Source organism: Chaetodon auriga, chromosome 14 (assembly GCF_051107435.1).
Source record: "Chaetodon auriga isolate fChaAug3 chromosome 14, fChaAug3.hap1, whole genome shotgun sequence".
Taxonomy (NCBI): domain Eukaryota; kingdom Metazoa; phylum Chordata; class Actinopteri; order Chaetodontiformes; family Chaetodontidae; genus Chaetodon; species Chaetodon auriga.
In genome coordinates this window covers 10,870,497-10,887,104 of record NC_135087.1, presented here as the reverse complement: position 1 = coordinate 10,887,104, position 16,608 = coordinate 10,870,497, and the positions used below count along the sequence as shown (strand labels likewise).

At 42.7% G+C, this 16,608-nt stretch overlaps 4 protein-coding genes across 6 annotated transcripts; 2 read left to right on the top strand and 2 right to left on the bottom strand.

Annotated features, from left to right (window-relative positions):
* Window positions 1-290: 290 nt before the first annotated feature.
* LOC143331911 (Fanconi anemia group M protein-like) lies at window positions 291-3,039 on the bottom strand. Its single transcript, XM_076749076.1, has 5 exons — window positions 2,288-3,039; window positions 2,036-2,208; window positions 1,508-1,585; window positions 711-869; window positions 291-362 (listed from the first exon to the last, which is right to left on the bottom strand). Exons 1-5 carry the CDS (start codon window positions 2,988-2,990, stop codon window positions 291-293), a joined length of 1,185 nt encoding a protein of 394 aa, XP_076605191.1. The 5' UTR covers window positions 2,991-3,039.
* Window positions 3,040-3,299: 260 nt separating this feature from the next.
* On the top strand, window positions 3,300-5,540 carry iqcc (IQ motif containing C). 2 transcript variants are annotated; one of them, XM_076749114.1, is made up of 5 exons: window positions 3,300-3,385; window positions 3,636-3,779; window positions 3,896-4,250; window positions 4,527-4,648; window positions 5,286-5,540. In XM_076749114.1, the coding sequence occupies exons 1-5, from the start codon at window positions 3,344-3,346 to the stop codon at window positions 5,319-5,321; spliced, it is 699 nt and encodes a 232-aa protein (XP_076605229.1). In that variant the 5' UTR covers window positions 3,300-3,343; the 3' UTR covers window positions 5,322-5,540. The 2 variants fall into 2 exon arrangements, with proteins under 2 accessions (XP_076605229.1, XP_076605227.1); XM_076749112.1 differs by lacking the exon at window positions 5,286-5,540 and having other exon boundaries at window positions 4,527-4,952.
* A 1,568-nt stretch (window positions 5,541-7,108) lies between these two features.
* On the top strand, window positions 7,109-12,901 carry dcdc2b (doublecortin domain containing 2B). Of its 2 annotated transcripts, XM_076749481.1 has the most exons (15): window positions 7,109-7,278; window positions 7,460-7,765; window positions 7,956-8,007; window positions 9,429-9,499; window positions 9,864-9,995; window positions 10,087-10,221; window positions 10,391-10,430; window positions 10,556-10,621; window positions 10,789-10,957; window positions 11,052-11,161; window positions 11,286-11,354; window positions 11,757-11,828; window positions 11,936-12,013; window positions 12,129-12,206; window positions 12,303-12,901. In XM_076749481.1, exons 2-15 carry the CDS (start codon window positions 7,482-7,484, stop codon window positions 12,306-12,308), a joined length of 1,362 nt encoding a protein of 453 aa, XP_076605596.1. In that variant the 5' UTR covers window positions 7,109-7,278; window positions 7,460-7,481; the 3' UTR covers window positions 12,309-12,901. The 2 variants fall into 2 exon arrangements, with proteins under 2 accessions (XP_076605596.1, XP_076605595.1); XM_076749480.1 differs by having other exon boundaries at window positions 7,160-7,278; window positions 12,129-12,376.
* Window positions 12,776-16,178, bottom strand: tmem234 (transmembrane protein 234). The gene is made up of 5 exons (XM_076749482.1): window positions 16,114-16,178; window positions 15,602-15,753; window positions 15,442-15,508; window positions 14,738-14,830; window positions 12,776-13,720 (listed from the first exon to the last, which is right to left on the bottom strand). The coding sequence occupies exons 1-5, from the start codon at window positions 16,169-16,171 to the stop codon at window positions 13,611-13,613; spliced, it is 480 nt and encodes a 159-aa protein (XP_076605597.1). The 5' UTR covers window positions 16,172-16,178; the 3' UTR covers window positions 12,776-13,610.
* Between the last annotated feature and the right edge of the window lie 430 nt (window positions 16,179-16,608).

Below are 16,608 nucleotides of genomic sequence, written 5' to 3'. Positions count from 1 at the left end.
AAAGAACAAGCAAGAACAGCTCTGTTATTACAGACAATCCAAAAATAATCAGAAAGTAGGAAAGAAAATACACAAAGAAGAGCTAACAGAGCTCATACACAACAGGTCTAAACTTTCAAATGCGGGTGTCACATTCCAGCTGTCCAACCAGTTGAGACAGATGAGGTGTAGCTGCACACTCACAGCACAGTACAGACAGACGGTGAGCCTGTACGGCCGGTTAATAATCCAAAACTATTTAGTCCACTGGCACTGAAACCCAGACCGCCAAGTGTGACAGGATGTTGCTTTCAAGACAAATCAAATTCATTTCGTATGAACTGACCCAGTAAGAAGCACACCGCGAGAGGAGAGAGGTGATGCTGAGGAGAGGGTTACAGCCGAGGATTTACAACGGAAACAACCAAACTGTGACCAGAAGGTGGCAGCAAAGCACCAAAAACACGTCAGCTGCTTTACACAATGACGAAGCCAAACCAGAATATGTTTTGTTTAAGTTTGTTCGACTCCTGGCGCGTTTGTGTATTTACTGCTGATATGAATGCAAAGGTGAAAATAGCACGGACAGTAAAGATCGACTTAAACGTGTGACCATCACATCTGATAAACTCTGACTGTTCTGCCAGATGACCATTTGTAGGAAAACAAATAAAAACTGTGCAGACATGGAGGAGTTTAGCTCAATATGATGCAAAACTGCCTGTGCCTACCTGCAGGTAGCGCGCCTGGTAAACAGACAGGACCTCTCCCAGAGGAACCACCACTTTGTCCACACTGCGCTGGTGGGAATGGGCCTGGATGTCCGGGCTGTCGTCTGATCGTAGCTCAATGTGGGAGATGAGCAAATTAGAAATGACTGACTGCACCGACTGCGGGGATGGAGTAAGAGAGGGAAGGTGGAATCAGATTAGAGAGTCGCTAAATGAGAGAAGGATCATTTACACACAGAGGTTCCCAACCTTGACCCCTAACTAAGAGACATATACTATGGACACTTCATATAATATTGAATGTATAACAATAACTGTACAGAACAACTGATAAACTGTAAAACGAACCCAAATAGTGAGCACAGTCACTGAAGCAAGTTTGTGGAAAACAAGCAATTTGGAAGAATTTTGAGCAGATTATTTCCTGTGAATATTACATTAGAGAAGTTTTACTGATTTTTTTAGGCACTTTTTCAACAATCATACATATTTAATGGGCTTCTTTTTTTGACAAATTCAGTGTTCTCTCTGGTGCTTGGCCACTGTTCTACCAGTGCTTTGGGTTTTTTAACTGCGTACTTTTCTAACACAGGATGAGGCTGTAGATCACTGTGCCTGATCTAAACCTTAAAAATGACAATTTCCTTTAGGTTTATTCACAGAAATGAATGAAGTGCTGAGTTTCCCCACACTTGTCAAACTCAAGCAGGTCTTGCGACCTCCCTGTGAGGCTTTGGCGGCCTCTAGTGTGGGGCAGGACCCCTCGGCTGGGAACAGATACTGTATATTGCTCTTACCTTTGAATCTCCCCCTGGAGTTGCACTAAGGGCCAGGATGCGGAATTGCAGAGCCTGGCTGCCGAGCTGTCTGATCACCTGAGTAACAGGGAGAGGAGCGAGCGCAGGGCATAGTTAGCACAGTCCAATCATTTAAGTTACTGACAGCATTAGAATACAAACCTAAAGAGGCTTCCCTGCTAGAAAACGTGGATGTAAATCAGTATAAAGTAATTTATCTGTAAAATCAACTGTTTATGTATGAAATAGTCAGATGTGACTGTTACTTTTGGCTCATCCAATTAATTAAAATGAATTTGGCCAACACTTATTTAGTCACATCACCCAATTCTATTAGGAAATACTCTTTGAGAGGAGTGAACCAAAAAATCAGTCTCTGTTGATAATAACTTGTTCCGTAAGTATGACGGCAACAGACTCCTTACAACCACCCTTCAGGCTTATAATGCGTGTTACTTAGTGAAGAAATCTTTTGGTTGGATTATCACTTTATCACAAGCTGTGATCATTAAAGACAGGTTGGTGTACCTGACAGTAGGCATGGTTTCCCAGTGCCTTGTGGGCCTCATCAATCACCACACACTTGACCTGCTGCGCCGGGCAGGTCTCTCTGGACAGATCGTTCACCATGACCTGAGGGGTGAGGAAGAAGACGCGCTTGGTCCTCCACACCTCCTGTCTCTGCTTTGCCGCTGTGCTGCCTGCGGAGAAGGAGATGGATTCTTGTTAACAAAGGCTAAACGAGAAGAGAGTCATGGAGTTCGTGTCATGATTTGTCACCTGTCAGCTCAGCCATGTGCGCCTGCGGGATCCCCATCACATTATAACAGGCCTCGATCTGTTGGGCCACCAGAGGTTTGGTGGGAGCCATGAATACAATCTTCCCTGAAGGATACCAGCGGTAGAAGTTGTACATAACCACTGAGGCTATAAAGGTCTTTCCCAGACCAGTGGGGAGACACACCAGTGTGTTCTGATACAGGGCGGCCTCTGATATCTTCAGCTGGTACTCTCTGATGGGATAGTTGGTGGGGTAAATCCAGACCTTAGCCGAGGAGCTGTCAAAGCCAGGGAAGTCTGGGTATGTCTGCCCACCTGATGGGATGGCAGAGAGGCCAGTGCTCTCTGTTCCTGCAGGGTTGTCATATTGAAAAGAGTTTGCATTGCCTAGTTGTAGGCTCTCTTCAGCTTCATAAACAGCGACCACCATCAGATCATCGTCTTCGTCGTCATATGCAGGTTTAGGTTCCTCTGTCCTAACTGGATTCTCTGACGTGTCTGTGGACCCCTCACCTTGTTCTGTCCACAGAACATTTCGAGAAGGGTTTGTCTTAGTCACCTGTGTAGTGCTGCTTGAAGTTGTGTTGCGCCGTCCAGCGGCTTTCTTTGCCTCCTTTTTCGGTTGAACAACTTTGTTTTGAGAGACGGTTCCGCCCCAAGTCTGGAACAAAGTCCTCTGATTTGAACCACTGCTCATTTTCATCAGCTGTGGCGAAAAACTTTGAGGAAAAAGTGCCTGGTGACGAGCAGCAACATTGCAATCTGAGTGCAAACACACTTTCACTTCCGTCCACGTGCTAACAAAATATAACACTACATACAGAACGACGGTTTTACTTCAGTGTTCATTCATTCATTTGAACCCATTTTCAATCGTAAAGAATTCAATGTTTTGTACTGACATGAGTATATCGAGCTAAGGGCTAAACTGGCACACATACGAAATTAACTGTTACAGTGAGGCTCCTAATTTGAAAGTGTGACACCGGAAGAAAATCAAAAGTTCGAGTTCATCTCCCGCTCTCCGAGAAGCAACGCTGTCACGTTACCATAGCAATGGACAGAAGCAAATGGGAGAATATACTTACCTGTTTTCAGGTAACGACGTTCTCATATAACGTCATAAAGCACAGAGTTTCGTCTTTTTGCCTCCACTAATTTGCAGTCAATGTTGTTTGCTAATTTGGGCTGTTCAGCTGTTTTTGCTAAGCCAGGAAGATGTCTGGCTTAGCAAGTTGCTAGCGTTATTGTTGTTAGCATTGACGTAGCAACAGTCACTTACAAGGCTATAGGAAACAAGTTAGCGTTACTATGGCGTTAGTTACTGTAACTGTCCTCTCTTCTGTAGGCATCTGCACGTGGATACTTGGTGAGAAACGAAGTCCGTCGTGCGCGAGACGACTTTGAGGACGTCGTGAGAGAGATTGATGGAGGCTTGATCCATTTAGAGTGGAGGGAGACGGTTATCCCGATTCCCCACTTCACAGACACTGTAAGCAACAGCCACTTTAATTAATTTTTAGAAGTGTGACTAACATTTAAGAAAGTGTGATGTGATTTGTTTAGCTTTTCGGCACTTTTCTCGTGCTCTTCCTCTTGCACCATCAGGATGGACCATTTCTACAACTCAACAGCTCTCACAGCAATCCTTCACATCCAGGGCTAGATCTGGATGCCAGTCCCCAGAGCCCATCAGCAGCAACAGTACCCTCATCAGAGGAGAGAGAAGATCGCCATGTCCTGCCAGAGAGGATAGAAGCAGAGAGAGATGATTCACAAACCAAAGGACAGGCCTTGCTTTCTGAAGACTATGTACCCAGAAGCAATGTTAGATGGGACAGAGAGGGACAGAAAGAAAGTACTGTGTGGGGTAAAGATGGAGAGGTGACGGAGAGCACAGGAGACTCCACCGCCGTCTGGAGCAGTTTGGAACTGGACATGAATGATGGTCACGCTCACAAAGGTGAGAGTTGAGCACATGATGTTCCTGTTCCCATCTTATTTTTGTTGTTGGAATGAGATGACTTTGACTTGGAGCAACAAATGTTTGTCATTTTTCCTTGATGGCTTGAATTAATGGCTTGAACCAGTTATCAAAATTTGTGTCAATTGAATTATTGATGTATGGGTTCATTGTTTAAGCACCGATGTTGTGTAAGACTCATGTTGAACTTATGTGGTTGCAAACAGATTTGTCTCCTGCCCTAATCAGTCATTTTGAATTTGCCCCCCCTCCCAGGTTCCAGGCAGTACTGCTTGGCCCAGGAGGTGCCCTGTACCCCAGAGGCCCTACGTCTCCATCGGAACACGCTGACCATGGAGCTGCTCTGGCTCCAACAGGCCATTGACAGCAGGAAAAAGGTACAACAGAGATGCAGTGTTTCCCTACATTTATTTAGCAGTGGCAGTCTCCTGCTGTCAGAAAATTGCCACTGCTGCAAGACTGAAATGTATTTAGTCACCTCAAAATTAAGTCAGTGCAGTAGGTCCAAGAAGCATCATTTCTCATCGAAAAACATCTACATTGTAAGTATCCATACCTGAATAATAACCATAATATACGGTCTATGCAGCATCAGTACAATAAACATGTCTGAAGGCTGTAAATCAGCCAACACACACTTGAACTGAGACTGAAGCCACGCGCATGATGCTGTTTCTTAGCATGTTAAACTGTCTGTACCCTTAGCCCTCAGACTGTGCACCAATTGAATTCCTTAATTTATCTTTAACAAAACGAATGTCCTTGTAACTCCTGCATCACTGCATCCATGAGTCACCCTGCAGCGTCAGAGGGTGTAAAGACACCAAGATGTTGAGTAATGTGCACAAAGATCAGACTGAAACATGTATGTATATTAATATGATTGTTTCTACACGTATATAATCCAAAACTTGTGTAGATTTGTTGTCATGCACAGGGAGTTAGTTCACCCAACCATTCAGGTTACAAGATATAACTTTTAATTATTGTTTTCTTCATTCTTCTCCTCTACAGTACTTGTCACTGAAGGACAGGCTGAGCGTGTCCTGACAGCAGAAGTAATCTGAACTGGACTTGATAATGTGAGACTGAAGGCTTGACTGCGGTCAACTGAACGGACTCAAATGGCATCTGTTTAAGCTGTTTTATACATACACAAATATAAAGTAAATTAACTGCTTTCGGTGGTATTCATCCGGTGATTTACAAAAGCTATACATTGTGAATGTTATTTTCTAATGTGAAAAAATGAATAAATTATATTTTTGTAAAAAGTCTTATTTCTGCTGCCTTTGTTGCCACTGCTGCTGCTGATATTGTCTTCACAGTATAAATTGTGAGAGGTTGAGGTAGTTGCTTTTGTGTAGGAGGAAGGTTCATTCAGTGGAATTCTAAGCGAGTTTGTGTTTTGACTCAGAAATTCAAATTTCTATAGAGATCACAATGAATGAGCTCTCACTCAACACATCAGAGGTTCTACCTACAAATGCTTACTTGACTCTCTCATATTAAGCTTGTGCTGTTAACTAACTTAAAAACTATCAAATTCCATGACTTTCTCCATTGCTTATCATAGCCCTTGGACTGATTTCTATGGAAAGGACTCTGGATGGTTTTTCTGGGGAAATCCAGTGAATGTGACATTATGTGTGCTCCTGAGTGCCTCGCCTCTCTTATGCTCCCCTAACAGTGTGCCACACTAGCTAGCATGAGAAATACACTAATATTGTAGTTAAAGCTGGCTGATATTAGCTAACATTAGCTTTGACTGGATAATGTCAGCCAGTTCATCCAGACTCCCAGTGCTGGTTTGGCTGGTAAATTGGCTATTACTATAACTATTACTTCATCAGCTAACACTGCAAAGCAATCAACAGCAGATCTATGCAGTGTAGCTAAGTTACAGCTAGCTGGCTATCCTGAGTTTGCTAGCTAGTTAATGTTATCACTAGCAAAAACTATCTGAGTGGAAATGTTAGCTAGCTGGTGAAATAACTTCACCAGCTAACATAATTCATGCTACTAAGTTTTGTATTAAGGGCAAACTATTGATTTTAGCCAACAATAAGGTAATGATACAAAGCAAAGGTTTATAACTAACAAGCAATGCAAGGCAGCACACTAGCTAACTGTAAGTTACACTAAGGTTAGCCAGCTAGCTATACTTTAACTTTGTGTCATAGATTTGTCCATGGTTGCTTAACATTAGCTGATAAAGTAAGCTAGTTAGCATCATGGAGCCAGTGGTCCAAACAGGATATAGGAACATTACAGATGGTAATATTATTCTAAATATGATTGTAATTGCTTTTCCAGCATTCGGTGTTCATTTCAGTAGTCAGTTTCATGTATGTCACTGTTTTGGCCTAGAGCAAAGAGGATGCTCACTCATGGCTATGGACCACTGGCAGCAGCATGCTGACTGCAGTTTACTGAACAGCCACTGGTGTCATTAACAACAAGGACTTACTGAAAGTTCCACATAGTGCCTTTAAAATGTTGTTTTTATTTATAATATTTGTTTTATTTTAAATGCTATATTTAAAAAATGTCACTTTTAAGAATTTTTTAGTAGTGGTTCTGTCACTTGCTGGTTCTTGCACTTGCTTGGTAATGCTAATATGCATGATGTGTGTGTGTGTGTGTGTGTGTGTATCTTTTTTTTTTTTTTGGACAAAATACAGATGAGTGCAGACGTTATCTTGTTGATTCAGCTTACAACGCAGCGATCCACCCATTCTCTCGTCCTCTGTCTGTCTCTTTTGTTGTGGTTGCTGCTGATGGTTTGGCCCACAAAGCCAGTCATTGCTGTCATGCTGCCATAGCAACCAGGAAATACTCAACACCGTCAGTGGAGTAGTGTGTGTGTGTATGTGTGTGTTTTCGGGGGACAGAGAGAGCAGGACGTGGTGAGTGGGAGTCCAGATAGACTACAACAACAGAAGGGACTAATTTTCACCTTTGCCTTCAATTCCACGGTTTCCTTGCTTCGTCTTCCATCAAGCTTGTGAGTGACTGAGCAGTTTCTGTCCGGATCGAAGACCTCGTGCTGTGTGTTTTTATGAATGTGTGATTGTTGAGCAAGTGTGATCCAAAGACTGAGAATATGTCTGCTGTATGGTCAGAAAATGCAACTTAAGGTTTAGCATGACTGGAGATAATTGCTCTTTGTAAATGTGCGTCTGCAGACTGTGACAGTCTGGGCTGGAGATGGCTGCCAGCACCGCAGCCACCAACCTCCTGCCCCCTGTGAAGAGTGTGGTGGTGTATAAGAATGGAGACCCCTTCTACAGTGGACGGAGGTTTGTGGTGAACCAGCGACAGGTGGCTACCATGGAGGCCTTTTTGACTGAAGTGACCCAGACTATTGGGGCTCCACTTGCCATCAGGACCCTGTACACCCCCAGGCAGGGCCACAGGGTCACAGACCTCGAGGACCTGCAGACAGGAGCTCAGTATGTTGCTGCAGGCTTTGAAAGGTTCAAGAAACTGGAGTGAGTACCAAAATCATATGTGTGGATGGATATTATGGATCATTTTAATGTACGGTTGCTCTAATAGGACACTTTCTGCCTCTAAAATGACAGAAAATGAATTTAGAATTGATCTGAACATACTTTTTGGTGTTTGGAAAAGTTGTTGGAAGGTTTTTCTTTGTCGTTTTTTTGTTGTTTTCATGTACAGTTACCTGAACACAGGAATGAAAAAGCATCCTGCCCCCCGTGAAGAAACCCAGGTAGGCTTTTATTTTGTCATGTGGACAGCTTGCTTATGAGGCCAGCAGCACTCTCCATCACTCATTAATCCCAGTTATACCAAGAGGAATGCACCACCAGGCTGCTTTGTAGTTGAAGTTGATCCAGTTGAACTCCTGCCACATCAAACGGGAAAATGACTGCGGGATTCTCCATTACCGAGCTCATATTTGCCTATAATTGTTAAGACACATTCTTATGTTAGCATTAGCTTGATTGGATGCACTTTGTGTCTGTGTGTGCATGGATCACCCTTTGCACTTACCCTCCATTGATGTCAGTGGTTGTCATGTAAATTACCGGAAACAATGGGCTAATGGTTGTGCTGTCTGTACAGGAGTCATTGAGGCCTTGCAAGTGCCCTTTTAAGGGTCTTGTGTGACATTAGGTTCAGTAATTACAACTGGATATTGTCAGAGTGCAGAAATTCCGAGAGTTTCTGATTGTTTTCATCAAGAAACTCTCTGAATGAATATGAACCCAACTTTGTTCTCTTCGGCTGTTTGAATCGAAACCTTTTCTGTTCATTGAAAGGCAGGCAGGGTAAGGTAATAATGATGGTGCTAATATGCAGGCAGAAGCTCTCTTAACGTTGCACACAAAATTGATTTCACACACAAGTACGCACACAGAACCACTCATGCTGACAAGTGCTCGCTTTGTATCCTGACCAGCTGGCAGGGTCGACCGCTCGGTCTTGGGCCATCAGTGTTACTTTTCTGAAAAACATAAAAAGGAGTGGAGAGTAATTGTGTGTGCCTTGGGTGTCTGCCATTTGGAAAGCTGAGTCTTTGGTGTTAAAGTCTCACATGCCTGTGTTGTGGTTGCTGTGGAGCAGTGAAGGAAGTGTGTCCGTATGTGGGTTGTGTTTGATCCTGCTGGTGAAACAAAGAGTTACGCGACCACACAGTGTTATTAGGGCTATGTGCATGTCTGGGCAGGCCTAATACCCATATTCACCACCCCAAGCCTCCTGTAAATGCATTAAATGTCTGCCACTTGAAAGTAAAAACAATAAAGGAAGATTATCAATGTCTGGTTTGTCCTGAATTGATTGATTTAGTCCACATTTGCTCCAGATCTCATTGATATGGGACGACATAGGGAACAGCTTTGAGAGGAGTCCACAGATCAGACACGGCGTGCAAATCTGCCACCGGAGAAGTCTTGGAGTGACGTTAGTTTCCATGGCTGCAGCACTTGAGTTGGCATGAGCAGAATAGTTAGTCAGTCATTACACTTTTGGACTAACTCATTTTGCTTGATGGACGTGCAGCGTAATTGATGTACAGGACACGGATGACGTAAAACCGATGAGAGAGTGTTCGATATTGTTGGGAAAATGACGACATTATGATGTTCTGCAGTGCCATGAATCTGATTTTCTGAACGTCTTCTGCAGGCCAAAGTAACCCAGAGGCCAAATGTCTCGGCCAAATGGAGGAAGTTCATACCGGTACCTTGCATTTTACAGTGAGTTGAACAAACTGCATGCAAACACACACAATTATCTTTAGTACATTTAGATACATTTTTCAAATGCACTTGAAAAAAATGCATCTGTCCAGTGAAACAAAAAGAGGGACAGACTGTAACGTCTTGATTTGTCTAAGGCAGACCGCTGAAGTCTCATAGCTTTCAACAACAAGTCGGACTTGTTGTTGTACAATGGTGTTGTATCAATGAACCATGTGATGTGGTCAATCAAACTTAGAGTCAAGAGAAAAGAGAAAACATCTTTTCTATCGTATGCAAGATTAGCTGTGGACAGATAAACATGGACACCTGGTGGAGTTTAAAAGTTTTGAAAAAATGTGAACCTATCCTCTTTGTTCAGTGTTTTCCGTAATGGAGATCTCCTGTGTCCCCCATTCCGATTCATCATTCCTCGGAGCATGCGGCAGGACCTGGAGCAGATCCTGAGCCTTGTCACAGAGAAGGTCAGCTTACGAACCGGAGCTGTGCGCAGGTCAGTCACACTGACAGACAGTCGCATACGCAATACGAACAGAGGGAGAATTCAGTAAATACAGCATGATATAACCCCAGTGCTTCATCAGGTTGTGCTCTCTGGAAGGAGTGACCGTGTCCTCAGCTGTGGAGCTGGAGACTGGCCACTACTACGTTGCTGTGGGAACCGAGAGGTTCAAGAAACTTCCATATGTGGAGCTGCTGCTTTCAAAAGCCACAGAGAGGTATTGTTATGCAAGGTCGTCCGTGAGCCTGTGTAAAGATGCATCTGTGCTGGCTGCTCTGCTCTCTGAAGTAACAATAATGACTGCCAGACATCAGAGAAGATGGACAAAATGCTTCTGTGCACTTTTATCTTGCACTTTTTTCACTTTGTTTTCTTTTATTCTGTAGACATTACCCAGGAAAGAGAAGGCTGATGAGGAGAAATGAGGTACCTTCAGTTAATAATGTAATGTATTTCGGTCATGTCTGAGCATTGCTTGCCCTGTGGCCCACAGTCCATTTGCAACATGTCGGGTCTGAGCGGGTCTTGTATGTGTCCTGTGTTTCTCTTAGACCAGGAAAGCAGGAAGCGGTCCAGAAGACCAGTACAGTGACTCAGCTCTCCTCGACTCCCCTGAGGTAAATAAAAAAAACACAATGCCTTCTATTCACACTACAAGAGCTGCATTGGGACTCTTACTTTGTTTGATGTACACCAGTGAGACAAACTGTGCAGAGTGTGTTTTTGTGTCCATGTGTAACACACTGTAAATTATATTTGTTCAGTAGTATCCTGTGAATTTCAGTCGGATGGTCGGAGGGTTAAGTCGACAGGAGATGAAGCTGCAGCTCCAGCAGCCACACAGCCGAGGAGCAGGAGAGAGGGAGCCGAGGAGACCTCCATTTTCTTCGCCAGGCCAGTCAAGATCCGCAACAACAGACGACAGCCAAGACCGCCGCTCAGCAATGGATCAGGTTAGAGTCCCCAACTTCATATATATCTCATTTCAAACTGAAGTGTAATTAATTTTGTGTCAGACATCATAGCTTGACTCCTGTTTTATCACAGTCCAGCCCAGCGTGTTTAAAAGAGCAGCACGGAAGAGGAGAGAGGAGGTGCGAGGGGCCGAGGTGGTGCACGAGGATGAAAACACAGCTACAGAGCTTCCTGTTGACCAGGTTAGCTTACAGTCCTCTCAGTGGCCTTATCACTGTGCTATAATTCAATGCTAAGATATCACTGAATGATTAATGTGTACAGCAGAGGTACTTTCAATCTGAATCTCTCATTTTCTTTGAGAAGAGAGTGGCAGAAATAGTGGAGGATGAGGAACTGAACAACCAAAATGATCCTGTGCACAACACACAGCAGGTGGGCATGGATCAACATGGTTTTAATGTTTCATGTGAATCTGCTCCTTCTCTTACATTCATTCACTTTCATGTACAGTGTGAGGCTTTTTTCCAACACCACAGACAGACACTGAGGGCATAACATTATTTTTTATGCATTATTGTGTCCTTGCAAGGTCACAGTCTCTGCAGCTGACAGTTAAATATGAGCACCGACATGTGACACGATGAGTTTTTGTCTGAAAAATGGAAAAGGAAAACCGTCGACCAGCTCATCTCTTAAAAACAGATCCAAATCAGTCCTGATTGCCATTCCATACATTTCTGTGTCTAACACATAAACATCCAGCATATTTTCCACATTTGTGTATTTCTGCCACAAACACACACATGATACTGAATTCTGTATGTTTTTCTCAAGAGACACGCACAGATTGTAAAGAGTGAGCAGCACAATGAGACAGAAAACCTACGCACGCATAATGGAAAGCAGGTACTGTACATGTGAGTGGATGGTCACATTTATATAATCATACCGTGTGGGTTTTTTTTTTTTGTGTGTGTTAATGGGTTCAGTCTTATATTTTCGTCCTGTAAAAGGCATCTCCATCTGAGCAAAGTGGTGCGAAAGAGACGGAAAATTCTGCTAAGACTGAGGAGTCTGCTGCTGAAGTCCTGGTATAGTACACATATCGGCACACACCCACACACAACTGCTTAGAACATTTTGTAACAGCTTACACTCAGTATTACAGAAAATGTAGTCAGCAATCAATGCGTCTGTTTTCAAAAGGAGCCCGAGCTGAATCAGACCTCTTCAAAGTCACGGCCTTCGTCATCCACCTCTCAGGGAAAGAAGAGGGAAGAAAAGGCAAGTTTACCCACTTCACACTCTCACCGGCATCATCGTGACCCAATGAAAATGTGTGCTTGATTGCCTTTTCTTTTACGCTGTTTCATCAATTAGCTTTAACCGGAGAGTCCACAGGACGCCCTGTCAGTTACAGTATGACAGAACCATCATCAGGAGGATTTTGCACCATCGTAACAGCTTCACTACAGTCCAGTGATTGCTCCTTATGGCAAATTAATGTCTGATAAAACTGGTAGTACTTAAGCTGTGGCAATAAGCCAAATGACAACATTCATTTAAAAGTAAAAATGTGAACAGACTCAAACAAGCACTACAGCAGACGGACACACGATCAATTTTTAAGCACTATAAGCTTCCCAAAGGTAGCGTTTCTTGTGTTAGACAGCTGTTTATGACACCATGTCCTCCCTGTTCTTCGACTCTGATGCAGACATTGTGTAATGATGTTAAATGATGCAATTTATTCTAAATGCGGTATGTACATAAGAAACAATATTTTGGGACATTATTAGCCTGAATGTATTTTGGCTTGCAGAAATCAGTGATGGAGATCATAACGTGAAGACTCGTGTTTTGCCAACAATTTATTAATAGAATATCAGCCACATCAAAAGCTGAATAGATGCAAAAATAACAGTCATCTGTACAGTGTTGTCTGTCAATTAAATACTGTGACAATAAAAATATATACACGATGTGCATTAGTGTTATTTCTGAAATAACAAGGTCCCACACTGTTAACAACTAAGTCTGTGTGACTCCTCCTTCACCAAGAACTTTAGAAAGTAACATTGGTTTGTCTACCTCAGTAATACGTCTTGTAAACATGGCAGCAGGGGAAGGAGGAGGAGGAGGACGAGGAGAAAACAAGTATGAAAAACAGCTTTATGCTTGAGCTAAAAAGCAGTTTGTCCTCTCCTGTGTCGCCATCCCAAAACACACACCACAGCGGACAGAAGGCAGCCGCAGTAAAATGCCCCTGTTAAACCAGGAGGTTAGATCTAATTGGTCCATTTCAAACCCTGGCCTTATTTGCATGTGGTCTCTATTGCGTTTATGCAGATGCCGGTCACATGGCGGGGCCGCAGAGTGCTTACAAGTAAAAGTTAACAGCCACCAACTTCTATGCAAGCGCCATAAATCTAGTCCAGCCTTGAGGTGAACCCTGCATGAACCCAGTTCCCCTTCAACTTGGTGTAAGAGTTTCTGGACAGGTCTTTTGAAGCTCCGGCTTAGTTCATTTAGGCACAATTCTCCCACCAGAACTGGCGCTGTAAGGAGTTACTGTCTGAATCTACACTGCCCCTCTAGTCCTGCTCCGACTCTGCTCTGGCCTGCTTTCATTCCCTGCTGAGGAATCACTTGAAGGTGTAGGAGAATCTGCTTTAATCCTGATCTCTGTTAGTGCCCGGCCTGCGTCATATTCTGCTTCTCAGTGTCTTTGTCATCAATGGAGCTTATAACACACAGAGTGATGCCAGCCATGGTGAGGAACATTCCCGCGACAGCCTCTGCAGAGAGAGAGGCGTGTGGGGGAGGATATGAAAGAAAACGAAAGACAAAAAAAGCACATCTTAAAAAAGACACAACACAACCAGTGCAGTATTTTTCAAGGAGAGGAGAAAAGCACAGACGGGAATTACAGTTCAATAATAAACTGGCGTAATTGGTATGCCAGGAAAGTAATGTCTTGCTTATGCAACAGTACTGAATTGGTTCCTGAAATCTCTGAACGCGTTCCAGTGGCCGAATGTTTGTAGGAGGCATGCGAGGATATGAAAATTTCACGTCACGATTATACTGCCCAAAATAATTGCGATTCGTGATATTATCCCTGTAGTCATACTAAACATACTGAAAACATACTGGAATCACTTTATATTTTTTAAGAAACGAATATTAAGGACATACACCATTTCGTAAGTGAACATCTTTTTTAATGAAAACAAACAAGCTGGATGGTGGTCACAGTGATGGCAGGACGAATTGGAGGTGTTGGTCATCGGGGCAGACACCCTCCTCTGACATCTACCTTCTGCTCTTTAGAATCCACAGTATCACCACATATTTCATATTATTATTATTATTATTATTATTATTATTATTATTATATTACTTCATATATTATTGTGTTATTATTATTAGATGTTATTGTTATTATTATTGTTAGATTATTATACATATTCACTGTTTTTGATGGGCAAGCCGAGCCTATTTTGGACTGAGTGGAAAGATGTGGGCTCCCCCTTGTGGCACTTCAAAATAAATCGGGAAATCAATAAAGGACAACTGCTTCACGTCACTCACATGAGGATATTGACAATTATCCCGATTCATTATTATTCCATAATGGAAACTCACCACGATCAACTTCTAATGTTTTTTAATCGCGATCCGCAATAAAATCTTATACTGTCCCACGCCTGGCTTGTAGCATCTCTGCATCCCAGATTTGTCCTTGTGGGTATCAATATCTTGTGCTGTGTGGGTGTCCTTGTGTATGAGTAGCACTGAAATCAGTCACTTACGTTTGCCTCCGAATTCCTCGCCCAGTAACTTGCCAGTGAGCAGAGTGCAAATGAAGGTGAGAGAGTTGGCAACAGGAACAGCAAGTGATAACTCTGGATGAGAGAAGTGGAGAAAACTGGATTTAATATCATGTTACCACATCAGATGATGCAAACCTCTGAACAAAATGGATATGTACCTAAAGAGTCTGCTGTGTTCTTAATGAAGACTAATGATTCGTTCATATAAAAATCCAGGTCATGCATACTAGGGAATGCATAAAAATGCATACTAAAAGAAAAGCAGTAGACGAGTTCTTAAATTTTCTTTCATTATAGTACATTGAATGATGTCCGGTGCACTGGAATATTTGACCTCTCTTGACATTAATCTTCTTAATAATGTTTTACCTTTACTTGACTTTTGAGATTTTGACATGTCCTCATAGGTGTTAATCATAACATGAATGATGGCTGAATTCCATTTAGCTGCTACAGTTTCTGGGTCCTGGTATTGTACATGCTGGCTCAGTGTCACACTGCCATGGCTCACTGGGACACTTTAATACAGCAGAGCCATCATTAATGTTATTTGTAAAACCTATGCATTTCTACTGTGACAAACCATCTGTGCTTGTCTTTTATAGACTCCTGTACCAGCTGAACCTAATCTCCCCTTCTAGAAACTTCCATCAGACAGTGATCATGTTAATTTTGCGCCTCACCTGTGGTGGACAGTGTGTAATAGTAGACCAAGGAGCCACTCTGGTTCAGGAGAAATGGGACCAGGTACTGGTCAGCAACACAAGGAAGAAGGCGCAATTAAAACGAGGAAAATAATAACGTCATGCACCCTAGTAAACAAGACCGGATCTGTGGATTTACCTTGAGGTTCAGGAAAAGAAACTTGACCTCAGCCAAGAGCTGTGAGACTCTGCTGGTCCTGGTCACGTTTTCTATCCCCTCTGTGCCCCTCTTCAGGAGAGGGTTGGTGCAGCCCCACAGCACCGACACCAGCAGGAGACTCAGCAGCTCCACTGCAACACAGGACAGTCCCAAACAATCACCCTCTCACATCAGATATTACTCTGAGACATTCTACTAGTATTGTTTCATGACTTGTCTGTTTAACGATGAACAAGCTACCCGGTATAAACAGGGCAGATAGGAGAATAGTGCAGCTAGCACCGGAGCTGTGGTTATCGTATTTAGCTAGCTTACTTCCTTAGCATTAGCTCTAAGGTGTTAGCTATGTTTGGGTTAGCTATGCGTTATTTATGCTAACGAGGGAGCAGCTACTCGGGAATGTATATTCGATGTCAAAATACAAAAGCAATCTTGAAAATATTGGCAAATATCATGATTTGAGAGAATAAATTAGCTCGTTAGTCACTCACCTACGGTCACCATCGTGATGTAAACAGTCACGGCGAAGTCGTATTCAAGACTGCTCATCGGCTCAGTTTTTAGTCAACATAATTTAAATGGGCAGATTGATAAAGAGTTTCAGACCGATGTATTCAACATATTTATCCAAGGATTTAAAACAAATTAAACTAAAATCCAAGAACGGAGCAATTTTATGGCGACATCCTAATTTGTAACCTGGAACATTTAGCAACATTTATTGTCATCTTGAATACAGCTTTGAGATTTTTCAATATTGTTGTATCAAAAGGCGCCAGTTGAGGGCGGAATAACTTATGCAACAATAAGTCAACAGCATCATATTTAGGATTATGCAACATTCACCTCACTTCTTTTGTTTCTGCAATTTTTTTCCTCTCTCCAAGTCTTTGAGGAGGTTCCATATGCTTTAACATTTGTTCCAATTTCAAATCACTTTGTCCTCCATATAAAAATAACTGTTCATTTTAACAAACAGGATAGCC

Excerpts from the sequence above, each read along its gene's own strand:
- iqcc (XM_076749112.1), top strand. The coding sequence starts at position 3,344 with ATGGACAGAAGCAAATGGGAGAATATACTTACCTGTTTTCAG. Across the intron at positions 3,386-3,635 it reads ATATACTTACCTGTTTTCAG|GCATCTGCACGTGGATACTT; the intron begins GTAACGACGTTC and ends TCTCTTCTGTAG. Across the intron at positions 3,780-3,895 it reads TTCCCCACTTCACAGACACT|GATGGACCATTTCTACAACT; the intron begins GTAAGCAACAGC and ends TTGCACCATCAG.
- LOC143331911 (XM_076749076.1), bottom strand. The coding sequence starts at position 2,990 with ATGAAAATGAGCAGTGGTTCAAATCAGAGGACTTTGTTCCAGACTTGG. Across the intron at positions 1,586-2,035 it reads GAAACCATGCCTACTGTCAG|GTGATCAGACAGCTCGGCAG; the intron begins GTACACCAACCT and ends CCTGTTACTCAG. Across the intron at positions 363-710 it reads ACCAGGCGCGCTACCTGCAG|CATCACCTCTCTCCTCTCGC; the intron begins GTAGGCACAGGC and ends CCCTCTCCTCAG.
- tmem234 (XM_076749482.1), bottom strand. The coding sequence starts at position 16,171 with ATGAGCAGTCTTGAATACGACTTCGCCGTGACTGTTTACATCACGATG. Across the intron at positions 15,754-16,113 it reads CATCACGATGGTGACCGTAG|TGGAGCTGCTGAGTCTCCTG; the intron begins GTGAGTGACTAA and ends CCTGTGTTGCAG. Across the intron at positions 14,831-15,441 it reads TTACACACTGTCCACCACAG|AGTTATCACTTGCTGTTCCT; the intron begins GTGAGGCGCAAA and ends TCTCTCATCCAG.
- dcdc2b (XM_076749480.1), top strand. The coding sequence starts at position 7,482 with ATGGCTGCCAGCACCGCAGCCACCAACCTCCTGCCCCCTGTGAAGAGT. Across the intron at positions 7,766-7,955 it reads GAAAGGTTCAAGAAACTGGA|TTACCTGAACACAGGAATGA; the intron begins GTGAGTACCAAA and ends TTTCATGTACAG. Across the intron at positions 11,355-11,756 it reads CTGTGCACAACACACAGCAG|AGACACGCACAGATTGTAAA; the intron begins GTGGGCATGGAT and ends GTTTTTCTCAAG.